General features: G+C 47.1%; 1 protein-coding gene across 3 annotated transcripts in view; it reads right to left on the bottom strand.

Annotated features, from left to right (window-relative positions):
* DENND5B (DENN domain containing 5B) overlaps positions 1-13628 on the bottom strand; it is a 152775-nt gene that overhangs the window by 32460 nt on the left and 106687 nt on the right. For all 3 annotated transcript variants that reach the window (XM_048499997.1, XM_048499996.1, XM_048499998.1), the window contains 2 exons: positions 13264-13342; positions 9632-9713 (listed from right to left, as the gene is read on the bottom strand). In XM_048499997.1, coding sequence (XP_048355954.1) covers positions 9632-9713; positions 13264-13342 — 161 coding nt within the window. The remainder of the gene's footprint in view (positions 1-9631; positions 9714-13263; positions 13343-13628) is intronic.

Here is a 13628-nt window from a genome sequence, read left to right on the forward strand (position 1 = left end):
CAACAGATGTTCAGAGACGATCTGCCAGTATCTGCCACTATGTAGAAACCCTGGGTACTAATGAGGGGTGACCCTGCTTACCTTCCAAGGCCTGACGCGATTAAGCTAGCCTGGGTCATCTTGGGTAGGCCCATTTTTTAATAATTAGACTATTCAATTTCTGACCAACATACATTTTCCTTGTCTATGAGATTAGTTTCTTATGCTGCTTGTAATTGTAAGCTTGAACAGAAGGGATGCTGGGAGTTCCATCAATGCTTTCCTTTCCATCTAAAGATAAAGCACATGGGCACATAAAGCACATGGGCACATAAAGCACATAAAGCACTATTTGAATCAAGACCAATAGGGCTCCCTTCACCTCTTTGCCATTTTCTTGATCTAAACTGACATAATCGGAGATTTATTTATTTTACAAAATTGATACTGTATCCTGCTTTTCTGGCTTCACAATAGCCCCTAGGGCAGCTGAGGGATGCTATTTGAGCAATGACAGAAGCCACAATAGGGCAGATAGTACTCTTGCCCCAATCACTACAAATTAGGAAAATGGTGAAGGGAAAATACTTAACCTTCCTCCTCTCACATCATGGTCTCAGTCCAACTCATAGCTCCATGCACCCAATTGTTTTTAGAGAAAAAAAACCATTGGGAGATCCAATGGGAGATCTCAAAATTATGTCAGTTAGCACTATGACAGAGACCTCATTCAAACACACAGAGGAATGAGGTAGCAAAAACTACAAATGGCAGAAAGGACTGCACCACTTCGGACCCCAGAAGGACGTTCACATCTTTGAAATGCACCTCTGTGTTACAACCAGCCTGCAAACAGAATACCACCATAGCGATCCAAAAAATGGGGGTGGAGCCTCATTCTCTGCCATATTAATGTTTTCTGACTAGGCCGCAGGGACCCACAGTATGATCATGTGCTTTACTTGGAACTGTCTCTGAAAACTATTCAGAAACTTCAAGGGATCAATAATGAAGCCCAGCTACTGTTGAGGGCTGGATACAGGAACTGAATCGCCCCTGTGCTCAAAGATGCGTACTGGCTGGCCGCTGATTTCCAAGCACGATTTAAAGTGCTGGGTTTTGCCCTTTTAGCCCCAAATGGCTTAGGGATGGGGTAACTGAAGGACTGCCTCCACCCAAATTGTGCAACCTGCCAGTTAAGACCCTGCTCTGTGTAGTAATGCACTGCTGACCCAGCAGCACCGTGGTAGAACGTTGGCACACCAGCGGACCTACGGCCTTCTGGTCGCATTCTGGGCACTCTACCTCATCCCCCTAAGTGAGTCACTGGGTCATGAGACTATCTGGCCTACAGTCACTAGGTTAATCTCTGTGAACCAAAGGGGACAATGGGCCTCTGCCCCTGTGGCAGGTGAGATTAGACTCAGACGCTGATGCTCCTCTCCTCCATCGCAGGCAGCCAGGTGAGATCCATGCATCACATGATGATCGCTCCTGGTCTCCGTCTCCCCGCCTTCTCGATCTCCTACCCACCTCCTTTACACGCAGCCACAAGGGAAAACCCTAATAAAAGGTCGCTAGAGACCAGCATAGGGGAGAGTTGTTGTCAGGATCACGAAATCCTCACAAGGCTCCTGTTGCTGACGCTCTCCAGCCAGATGAAACCCCTCAGCCTCCGCCTCAGCCTATTCTTCCTTAGCTGAATGGCGACTCCCAAGGGGTTGGACTACAAGCTGGTGCCAAAACCCGGGAAGTCCTCGAGACCTCCACCCTGCTCATCAGTAAAAGCTTGGGAAAGGGGTCAAGGATACCGAAGTCCGCTGGATCCGGCGCACATCCAGGGACTTCACTGCTTGCATTATCGCCTGTCCTCTGATCATGATCGCAGAGACATCGCCCTAGGGACACTTCTCTCGTCCGGACGGAACACCGGTGGTAGCGGATTTGCAAAAGCAGGGTTTATGACAAGCACGTTGATCTTAACTGAAAGCGCGAAGGAATCGCGGCAGGAGTCCCCCAGAAGAGTAGTTGGAGCTGCGCCAAATTGGTTGAGATTGAAGCTCAATGTCCATGGTACCCAGAGGGGGGGGACATTGAATCTTAAGGACTGGGAAAACATCGGGCGACTTTTCACACACAGAGCCTCGCTACCGATGTCACTGCTACTGACGTGGAGACAATGTTTTGTCTATCAGCCTGGGTAGACCTATGGCCATACCCTTTGTGTCAGAGGTGGAAGTCATTCTTTCGACATCTTTCACCTTCTTCAATTTCAACCTGAGATTTCTCATATCCTATTAAATTGGACGCTTCTGTCCTCCTTCTGCCCCTTGTTCCGCCATTTCAAATTCTCCACATGGCTCAGCTCTCCCCTTGCTCCACTTTATTTTCCGCCAAGCCACTTCCTCCGTCGAAGCTTACCGTAATGGCGCTGGTTTCAAACTTCTGCGCAGAGCTTATTAGCCACGCATCTGCAAAGAAAGAAACCCTGACGGAAGACGATACGTCATATTCTCGTGAGATTGGTGCCCCGGGCCCATTTCACAGATACCGAGGGGAGGATGGTGGCATTGTTCATGAGCTGTCGAAAATCACCTTTTGGCCTATAACATCCTCACTGAGTTCGCCAGTAGTTTATTACGCGAGGCGTAGGGAACCACTAGCCCTACGCAGAGGCATGCACTACAAGAGGCAATCGCGATGAATCACTTAATGGTTCCTTGACTCACTGGAAGACCACCTTCCGGTGATGCTCCTGAGCCCTGCACAATTTAGTGATCTGGGAAGCGGAGTTCCGCCAGCGAAATGCTTTAGCAGGGTGCAGCCATGGGCGCTTTACACCACCAGCTAAGCAGCTTTTATGGCTGCTAAGCTTTAGCCCTAATGTACAAGTCGCTCTGCCGGGTGAAAGCCACCACCCCACGGTCGCCTTCGAATCGCTTCTTCTTACAAGGCGCTTTTGAAAGTCCCCAATACCGGGACAGCCAACCCAAAAGTTTTTCTAGCACCCGACAGAAGCTACTCAAGAGCCCTATGCTGGAGTTTGTGAACAGGTTCTGTGGAGGCCTCCCTCTCTCAAGAGGCAGTGGTTGACAACGGGATTGGCTCCAGGGCTAACTCCTGGCTTGCCAAGGGCAGAACGCCTCATGAGTGTCAAGTTATCACAGGCCTAGGAAGGAACCCCCGAGTTGGCCGACATGCTTCAAAGCTTGCCAGGGATATCGGGTCTTTCGCCTATCAAGCCAGCCTTCTAGTCACACTTCCTCTCCGGGCTGCCATGAGACAGCCCCCCGATGACGAAAGGTTCCCACCATGCCAGGACATTTCCTCGAGGAATTGTAGGCTGCCCATGGGGGCCTACAACCCTGACGGGAGGAGAGGGTTCTCTCCCAGAGGGCGTAAGACCCCAGGAGCCCAAGACCGGGCGCCCTAATGTCTGGGCTGGGAGGCCCGCTCGGCATCTCCCCAGCCCGAACCAAGATCCTCGCGACCTCAAACCCTTCCTCGAGTTCTGCCATGAGATCTTCGCTGCCCCCAGCTCAGTATAGTGATCCCATCCCCACGGGAGACCATTGGGCTGGTCTTGCCAGCTTGCTCTATCACCATATACTCTCCTGCTCTGCTAACCCTTCTACTTCCAAAGTCACCTTATGCCTCCAAATTAGTGCCCGTGAATGGCACGCGATTTCAAAAATCTCTGCAGGAGTCCACACAGTCACTGAATTGCAATGAAAAGAAAATGCTGACCGGAAGAGGGACTCAAGCTTTGCCCGAACCCTCCCTCAGAATGCCCTATAGCCAATCTACAGGACAATGAGGTATGGAAAGGGGAAGATGTTTCAGACAATGGCTCTTAGAAGCCAAAAGTCCTTCGTGAAGAAGAGCATAGCCCCCTTGGCCCTCTCCAGCTGTAAGGTTCAAACCAGGAATCCTCATAGCCTCTGAGCCTGTGCAAAGGCCCTAAGCTCAAAAGCTCCCAGTGGCAGCCAAAATCGCCAGTACCTCCAGAGAGAGCAAGATCTTCAAATCAGGAAGTCATGAATCCTCCCCTGGAATTTACTTTATATGTGCTCTGTATGCCTGGGCGTATGTTCTGCGTCTCTTCTGCCCCTTCAAAGAGAGACCCTAAAGTTCTCATTAAGGAGGGATTTTTCCATTGCTTCTAAGCCATGCTCTTGTGCTTCAATTAAGAGTTTTTCTCCTTCTGATTATGTGTGCCAATGCCTTGAAAGGCTTCGCTTCATTACAGCATTATCCACTTTAAACGGGACACAGCTTCGCAAGTCGTTCTCCCTAGGATACCGGATGGGATATTATACTGTCCGAAGTCAGCCTCCATCTTAGTTTCTAAACCTTCAAACTCTTTCTTCAAACCTCTCCTTGAGAACCTTTTCCTTGATCAATTCATCTGAGCCTACACTGCCACATTGGCGCATAGCCAGAATTCATTTCATGTTCCCACATTTCCCCTGCTGAAGCTCTAGCTGAGTCACGGTGCCAGGGGGGGGTCTCCCAGCCACACACTCTATCTTACACAGCCCGGGCCAGGAAGGTAGGGCTTAGCTCAAACCGGGCCAAAGTCTCCTTTACAGGAGGGGGGGAAGGTAGAGCTGGGACTTCCAAACCCTTCCCCGCCTTCTTTTCATGCACACACCCTCCTTCTCTCTCTCAAGTGGGCTGACGCTTTTACCCCACTCCTAGATCACAGGATCTGACAAAAAGGTTTTTCTTGCAAACCCCCCCTCAAATTGCCTTCGCAGTGATCAAAACCCTCACAAGCCCAGGAACTGTTGTTTTCTTTGCATCTTTCTCTAAATCTCTTCCCATGCAGATGTTGGTATTACGATACTTGTTGACTATATAATTGTGAATTGTTTAGAAGCTGTCGACCTGGTTGTGACCCTCCCTCTCCTAAAGCGCCGGGCGGCAATTCGCTGTCTTGTGTAATGCCTTTGCGTGTTGCAAGTGATCGCGTAGTCGGAATGTGGGCCAACTGGGTAACCTAAGAAAAGCTTGGCCAAAACAAACGAAAGAAAGGGGAGTAGTTCCCCCCCCATTGACCCAATCATGGTCTCATCCAGTGCAAGACCATATCCAAAGTACTCTTCTATTCTCTATCAAAATTGCCCCATTTCCACTCCAGGGCTCCGGGCTTCTTTCCAATTGTGTCATCTATAAGAACTAACTTTCAGCCAGCACGCAGTCCTCTGGGGAAAAAAAGCGTCATTGTTTTTCTCTTCTATACAGGAGTCCAGCCTCAATGCCATGCCAGGCCAGCCCCATCCCGAGATGGAGCTGAGGCCTCCCTGGAGGATCCGACCCTCACAAGCCTCTGTTGAGAGAGAGGCCCGACACCCCCCCAGCCTGGAGCTAAGATGGGAGGGACCTCTGCAGAACCAGTACACCCATTCTTCCACGGAGATCGGGTGAACCCTCGGCTAAGGCCTCCCAGGGGAATGGCAGCCTGGGCCAGCTAAGTGGCTCAGCAGTTGACGCTGTGTGTCGCTGCTCCTCATCTACAGCAGCCATTCTCTCTCTCCTCCCTCTCTGTCACTCTGGCTGAAACTTGGAATTCGTAGCCAGGAACATTCTGATAGATTAACCCTTGGAACTCTCGCTGTTTTCAGCCAGCTTAGCCAATGGTGTTGGAACACGCTTCTCTCACAACCTTGCTCGTGGAGAGTCACTGAACCTTGCAATGCTAAAGACCATCAGTAGCTTCCTCGGCTCTTGAGAAAACCCATGGACTCTAAGCGCCATCAGCTTCTGTAGCTTTGGTAGATCAAACAGCAAGAGCCATGCATTGACAATTAATGCAACCATCGGTTGTCTTCCTCCGATACATCTAGCCTATCATTACCGTTTAGCTATGTTTCTTATTGTTTCTATTTATATGATGTCAGTTTAAGCCTATCTACAAAACACATGCATGTCTTGTATATATTGTTTATAGCCATACGCACGTCTGGATGCCTTGCTCCCTTTATGCCCATTGAGCCGACCTCCAAGGGAATTGCTTTCTATACCATAATCCTAATTGATTATTGAAGTTACTGCATGCCTTAATTTTTAGAAGTGTATCAGATTTGCTGTTGTTGCATTCTCGCCTCATCTGCCTGCCGGGACTCTCTACTGCTTACCGCCCCACCATTGTTTTGCATCCAGGCTTCACCGGGAGCCCAGAAGCACCGGGTGCCGCTCCGCTTCTCCTCTCTCGACCCCTTTGCCGAGAGGCCGACGAGCTGCTCTAGCCAAGGCGGAGTATGTTTCCCTATGACTCCCCTTGTTGGGGAGTCCCCGGACTCTGTTCTTCATGTAACACTAAAGACTATCGGCCGCTCTGGCCTGTGTCTCTGGCGAAAGTTCACTAACTCTACCTCCACTACGGCCTGGATGCCCCACCTCCGAAAGCAGCAGGAACTTCATTAAGCAACCTATAGATAATCGCCGCTATTCGATTACTTATTGTGTTGTATCACCAAGGTTAGAAAATATGCGTAATGTATGTGTTGTTTTTAATCTCTCTGATAATTCCCAATTGATTCATATGAAAGTCGCTAATTGCAGGAAGTTAGCCTTATCTAATCTGAAGTATGATGTTTGTCTCTATTGGTGGTCAGCCCTCTGGAGCTGGCTGCCGGGAGGATGGTTGGAGTGCTATCGTACAGCTCTGCATTGGTTTAATTGTATGCTCCCATTATCGGATCTTGTTTCGCTCAATGTATGTCTAATATTGCCTGCTTGAAAACCTATGTAAGAAGCCCCCTCGACTTTCCCCCCTTACCTTTCGCAGCCAAAGTTCTAATGAAATTTGCACAAAGCTTAGCTTTCGGCCAGCTTGACCAAACGCTTGGAGGAGGACAAGCGCCCTTTTAAATTCGCCCCCCCTCAGCATTTCGCCTTCCTAAAGCGTGAAAAAGGAGGGAGGATGTAGTAATGCACTGCTGACCCAGCAGCAACTGCGGTAGAAACGCTGGCACACCAGCTACTGCGGAAGCTTCTGGTAATGCACTGCACTCTAATTCTCATCCCCTATGCCAGTCACCGGGTCATGAACTTCATCTGGCTCACAGTCACTAGGGCTGGGTGTCTCTCAGACAAAGGGACAATGGAGGGCCTCTGCCCCCAGGTGTGAGATTAGACCTAGACGCTGATAACTTCTCTCCTCAAGACGTAGTAGCCAGGTGAGATCATGCATCACATGATGATCTCCAGGGTCTCCAGTCTCCCGGGCTTCATCTCCTACCTTTTTCACCTCCTTTAGCACTTCCGTACAAGGAAACCCTAATAAAAGGTGCGAGAGACCAGCACAGGGGAGAGTTGTCAGGATCACGAAATCCCGCGCTTCCTGTTGCTGACGCTCTCCGCCAGATGAAACCTCCTCCGCGTCTCGCCTATTCCTTAGCGACGACCCTGCGGGGTTGACTACACTCTGAATGCTGAAGTGGAGGCAGATGGAGGCCAGAGATGAGGTTGTTCCAGTCCTGGTGCTTCACCTGCCCCATAAAACTCATTTGGCACCTACGGTACTTTACTTTCTTTCAGGCACCAGCTTAAAATATTCTTCTTTTACCCAGGCTTTTAATTAAGGGTTTTAATGGTTTGTGTTTTAATAATTGTGTTTTTAATTGTTTGCAGCCTTGAGCAGGCCTCTGTGTGCAGGATAAATTATACACACAATGTTTATGGTCTGCTTCAGGCCTGAAGGATCATTTTATCTGCAGCATTTTAGACTGCTCAATGTGTACTTTAAGCTGTTACGCTCCGCCTGTTTTATTGACAGAAGCTTTCTTTTTAATGGCTTTGTTTTATTGTCTTAATTGGAAATGGCCTCAGGTCATTGGAAGGGTGGTATAAAAATTCTAAATAAATAAATAATATTAGGAGGATTCTATACAACAAGAGTGTTCAAATTCAGAATCCCCCGCCTACAGTCTGAAATGGATCAATTCAGCCAACCATCTCAGGACTTCGACCACCTCATGCTCCTATGCAAGACCTTGGATGGAGATTCACTGTCTGTGGGCTGCCACTCAAAGAGCAGAATCACAAGATAACCTCTTAATAGGCCAAAGCAGGTCAGATGACACAGAGGCCTCCACTCATTGGGCAACTGGGAGCCTTTTTGCTGCTCCCCAAGGCACAGATGCTGTTTGTCCCACCCTCAACTTGACAAAAGGGACGTTTGACAACAAAAACTTCACCAGTAACAATTTGTGATGAACACATATCGGGGGCAATTAACTCACTCACAATGCACTACTTGATACATTTTGTCAATTTTCTATTTTTATTGGGCTAGAAATTAGCAACAAACATATTTAAAAAAGAAAATTACTACAAACTCAGATTGTGGAGGGACAAATTATGACCATCTGTATTCTCATTTTTTCCCATGGCTTTTGTCAAGCAAATGAAAATGCTTGCCTGTTGAGAAATACAACAATTTGGCTTATGACATTAAACATACTTTGAATGTATTTAAATTAGTCTAACTACTTTTCCTTTTGCTCAGCTCCTGTGAAAGAAGCAGTTCATTATTGGATTCATTTACTAGAGCTAGTAACTGGCTCACTCCACACACTGGGAAGGAAGGGAAATTAAGTCAAGTGAATGCTATCCCTGGAGAAATTCCTCCCCTCCACACACAAACCACTGCCCACTCAAATTGTTCCCCCCAATTATGGCCATCTTCAGGGAATGTAGCATAATAAAATGTTGGACAATCACTGGTGAAGCCCAGGTTCAAATCTCCATTCTGCCATGCACGTGAATTGGCTACTCACCATCTCTAGAACTAACCTTCCTCACAGGTTATGAGAATAAAAAAGGGGCCATTCATACCACGGTGAGCTCCTTAGAAAAAGGTTGGGACAAAAATCAGACTAAAAGGTGTCAGCCAAAATCAGAATAAAAGTTGACAATCATCATTCTGTATCAGCATTAACTTTTGACATGGCTATATGGGGAAAACCAAGGGACGACGGCATGGTATGGCCCAATTTTGTCAGATCCCAGAAGCTAAACAGGGTCAGCCCTTGGGTGAGAGACCACCAAGGAAGACTTCGCAGAGGAAGGCCACAGCAAACCACCTCAGCTTCTCACTTGCCTTGAAAGCCTCTTGCTTGGGTCACCGAAGGTTGGCTGCAACTTGATGGCACTTACCGTATATACTTGTGTATAAGTCGACCCGACTATAAATCGAGGCACCTAGTTTTACCACAAAAATCTGGGAAAACGTATTGATTCGTGTATAAGTCGAGGGTGGGAAATGCAGCACAAGGTTTCATTACTGCTGAGGATCATTTGCCTTTCTTACTGACCTGTTTAACCTGTAGTCCATGGCTCCAGATTCTTTCCAGCACAGAGAGCAGGGCGCCTCCACCATTCCCCCATTGCCCCAGGGAGAAGGCAGCCTCCTTTTCCCTGGGGCAGAGGGGGTTCCGTGTTCGGCACCTCTTCTCAAGCCTGATACATTTGTTAAAGTAAATGTGTGGGGGGGCATCGCGGGGGGGATCACTAACTTGCGTATAAGTCGAAGGAGGCATTTTCAGCCTTAAAAAAAGGCTGAAAAACTCGACATATGCGAGTATATACGGTATGTACCTATGGGGAAAAATTAAGCCAAAGTTTTCTAAATTAAGTCTTTTACCTCATATCACTGATAAGTGAGACTCTCAGAGTAGGTAACATAAGCCCCGAGTCAGACTTCCTTCTTTCTGGCCCAATGGCAACTGCAGAGAAATAGAAAAATACATTAGTGCGCTAGAAACAGATTATCTATAAAAGCTGAAGGTATAATCCCAAGTCTCTTTGAGGACTCCACCATGGGAAGAAGGATATAATGTAAATAATTTTCCACTCTCCTGCTTCAACATTAAGGCCGCTTACTGGTTCCTTTCCCCTGTAGTTAATCCAGAGCTGTACTCTCAAGATTTAACAGGAATCATCAAACACTGCCTTCTTTGCATCTGTATGAGCTATCTAAGTCTGTTCCATGAGGAGTTTTATACATGATTAAAATATTAATGTACATTCAAAACCCGAGGAGAGTTTGATAAAATGGTTGAATGGCTGTTGTGGGTTTTCCAGGCTGTATGGAAAACCTACAATCCGATAGCCACACAGCGTGGAAAATCCACAATCCGACAGCCATACAGCGTGGAAAACCCACAAAAGGCAGTTAATTCCAGCTGTGAAAGCCTTTGGCAATACGCAAAATGGTTGAAGTTGTATTGTAAAACTACCAGCATACTAAATATTCCTTATATCCAGTTATAATCTACATCCATTTGTCATCTTTTCCATTACGGGATGGGGCATAGATAGTAGTAGTAGTAGTAGCAGTAGTAGTAGTAGAAGAAGAAGAGGAGGAGGAGGAGTTTGGATTTATATCCTCCCTTTCTCTCCTGTAGGAGACTCAAAGGGGCTTACAATCTCCTTGCCCTTCCCCCCTCACAACAAACACCCTGTGAGGTAGGTGGGGTTGAGAGAGCTCCGAAAAGCTGTGACTAGCCAAGGTCACCCAGCTTCAAAGCGCAGTAAATGGGGAAAGTGCACCCAGGGCTAAATCTACCAAATTCCCCAGAATTTAGATCTCCCCCCACATTACTCAAGCGGCAGAGGCGTAGCTACCATGGGGACATCCGGGGACAAGTGCCCCGGGCGCCACCTTGTGGTGGGCGCAAAAATTCGCGGAACTAGGTTCAAGTTAGTGGCTTTTCTCATTTTTCAGGGTTTTTTCCCATTTTTTGGCCTGCAGTGGGGCGCAGTTTTTAGGCTAGCAGCACCAAACTTTCAGAACTATTGTCAGGTGACTCTCCTGGATGATACCAGCCAGAAGTTTGGTGCGAAAGTTTGGTTCAGGGGGTCCAAAGCTATGGACCCCCCAAAATGGAATAACCCCATACTCGGTATGGTATTTCCAATGGGAGCTAATAGTAAACGGGGCTGCACCATTTTGAGGGGTCCATAATCCTTTGGATCCCTGAATCAAACTTCACTAAACCTAAGGTGGTATCATAAAGGATAGTCTCCTGTCTGATACCACCAAGAAGTTTTAGTGAAAGGTTGGTTCAGGGGGGGTCCCAAGATATGGACCCCCAAAAGTTGGGTGGCTCCATCCTCCATTGTTTCCAATGGGGAGCTAATGGTAGATGGGGCTACCCTTTTGAGGGTCCATAACTTTGGGCTTTACCCTGAGACTCAGAAACTCTCACTAAACCTGGAGTTAGGTTTAATCCAGGAGAGTCTTCTGAAGATAGCCCTACAAAAAAGTTTGGTGTAACTGTTAAGCTTAAACTTATTGCTCCCTTAACAAGGCACCCTCTAAGAAAATTTTCCCCAAGGTTCTCTCTTTAAATCCACCTCCTTTGGAGTGGATTTAAAGGGAGAATCTAAGGAGCTCCCTAGATTGGTAAAAAAAAAAACATTAAAAGTATTGTTGAAGGGCTTTCAAAACCAGATTTCAACTGGTAGTTGTGAGTTTTACAGGCTGTGTAGCCATGGTCTGATAAGATCTTGTTCCTAAGATTTCGCTGCGCTGCATACCATGCAATGGCTGGCATCTCTCAGAAGTGTATCACAGAGGAGAAGTCTGTTATAAAGAGAAGGCTGGACACAGTGTATAAGGGCTAGACTTCTCTCTTGTGATACACCTCTGAAAATGCCAGCCACAGATGCAGGTGAAACATTAGGGAACCGAAGATACACCAGAACCACGACACACACAGCCCAGAAAACTCCACAATAACCAACATGTAGAAAATGATGCTGCAGCTTTGGGGTGGGGAATCTACCCTGAAACAGCATCACTTTCAATATTTTTTAAACTAGGGAGCCCAGAGTATCCCCTTAAGGTGGATTTAAAAGGAGAATCTGGGCTCTGTAGTTTAAACAACATTAAAAGTGATGCTGTTTCAGGGGTGGATTCCCCGCCTATCCAAAAAAAATAGCATCACTTTCAATGTTGTTTTCTTAAACTAAAGAGGAGCCTCTGGGTTGTGTTCAGATTTGTGTGTTGGGCCATGTTCTATAATGCAATGGTGACTTTGAGATGACCTGGTGCAAAAAATGTTGTTTGGTCGTGGTGGGGGAGGGATGCTGCCCAAATTGGGGGGGGGGGGGGCAAAACTCAGATTTTGCCCCGGGCTCCATTTACCCTAGCTACACCCCTGCAGAGCGGTGAATCAAACCCAGTTCCTCCAGATTAGAATGCACCTGCTCTTAACCACGGAGCCCCAAGGTCTCTTGGGAACTGTAGTTCCTCAGGCCGTTTTTACTGCGAACAGGCCTTTTGCAGCCTGAAAAAGTTCTGAAAAAGGAAAGGAACTAAGGCTATGGTGGCAAACCTTTGGCATTCCATGCTGGCAGGGGCTGATGGGAATTGTAGTCCATAACATCTGGAGTGCCAAAGGTTCGCCACCCCGGAACTAAGGTAAGTGTGGGAAGGGGGTGGGGGGGGTACCGCAGGGGGGCAGGGTAAAGGGGGAGGGGCCTGGGGGCGATTTTCCGTGCCCTCCAGGCATGCGCCCGGTGCACGGCGCACCCCCCTCCCCCTTGTAGCTCCGCAGCTGCCTAAGGGTCTTCTTAAACAAACTATAACTTCTCACTTGTCTCATTTTTGTGCTGGTACTAGTTTCTATATCACAAGATCAAAGTTCCTTCTGGGGATTTCAACAGAATTACAGAAAAGTATGCTGTCCCCTTAATAGAGGTATCCTGTGTGGAAATGGGCAGTTGAAGCTTTTCATGGAACAAAAGCAAATAACACCGCATTAAATTACATCTCTATTAAAGGGTTTCTCCAGACCCACACAGCTCACATTCTGTGGTGAAAGGACTGCATAAAGATATAGGCTGTCTACTCTTGCAAGACACTATTCTACCAAAACAACAATAATTACCTCCACACAAAACCCAACACATCAACCACAGCAAGGAGAATCCCTTTCCTTATGGCTCCTTATCTGTTTCTGATTTATTTAATTACATTTATTTATATTTCTCCTCCAAAAGAACTTCACAGGTAGAGTTAGAATGTATTTACAAAGCCAAGATGACATACTTTGTGCTGAGGCATAACAGCTCTGATTCATCAAAGCACACGTGGAAATAAATTGCGTTCTTAAAGTGTTGCTGGACTCCAATGTAATGTTGCTGCAGCAGACTTGATATGGCCACCCTTCTGGAATTAATGGTATTGCTACCAAATGCTGGGGATCTAGTCCTATGCTACTTATACCTGCTGCACATGATTCATCTGATGACAGTGTTTTCTACCACCAGGGGATTCCGCGAGATGCTCCTGTTTCTCTTCTCTTTCCTGGTACTGAATTAAGTGAGACCACAATGCAGATTTTCCCTTAGGAAAAAGAAAAACCACAATGTTAAGTATAACACGTTACAAAAGATGAAAAGCAGAAGCCGAACACTAAATTCCATTCTTCTGAGCGCTGTATGTGGCTCAAACATGAGAAGGAAGAGAAAATGAAAAGCCAGCAAACTGGCCACAGATTTGAAAGTCAGATACAGAAAGCAGCTCTCTTAAGTGCACAATCAAAAGTGCAGGAACACCTTGGAGGATATTATTATTGTCACATTTATATTCCAGGCATCTTCCAAGAAGCAAAACTCAGCATTATAGTTAC

Source organism: Sphaerodactylus townsendi, linkage group LG06 (genome assembly GCF_021028975.2).
Source record: "Sphaerodactylus townsendi isolate TG3544 linkage group LG06, MPM_Stown_v2.3, whole genome shotgun sequence".
NCBI classification, from domain to species: Eukaryota; Metazoa; Chordata; class Lepidosauria; order Squamata; family Sphaerodactylidae; genus Sphaerodactylus; species Sphaerodactylus townsendi.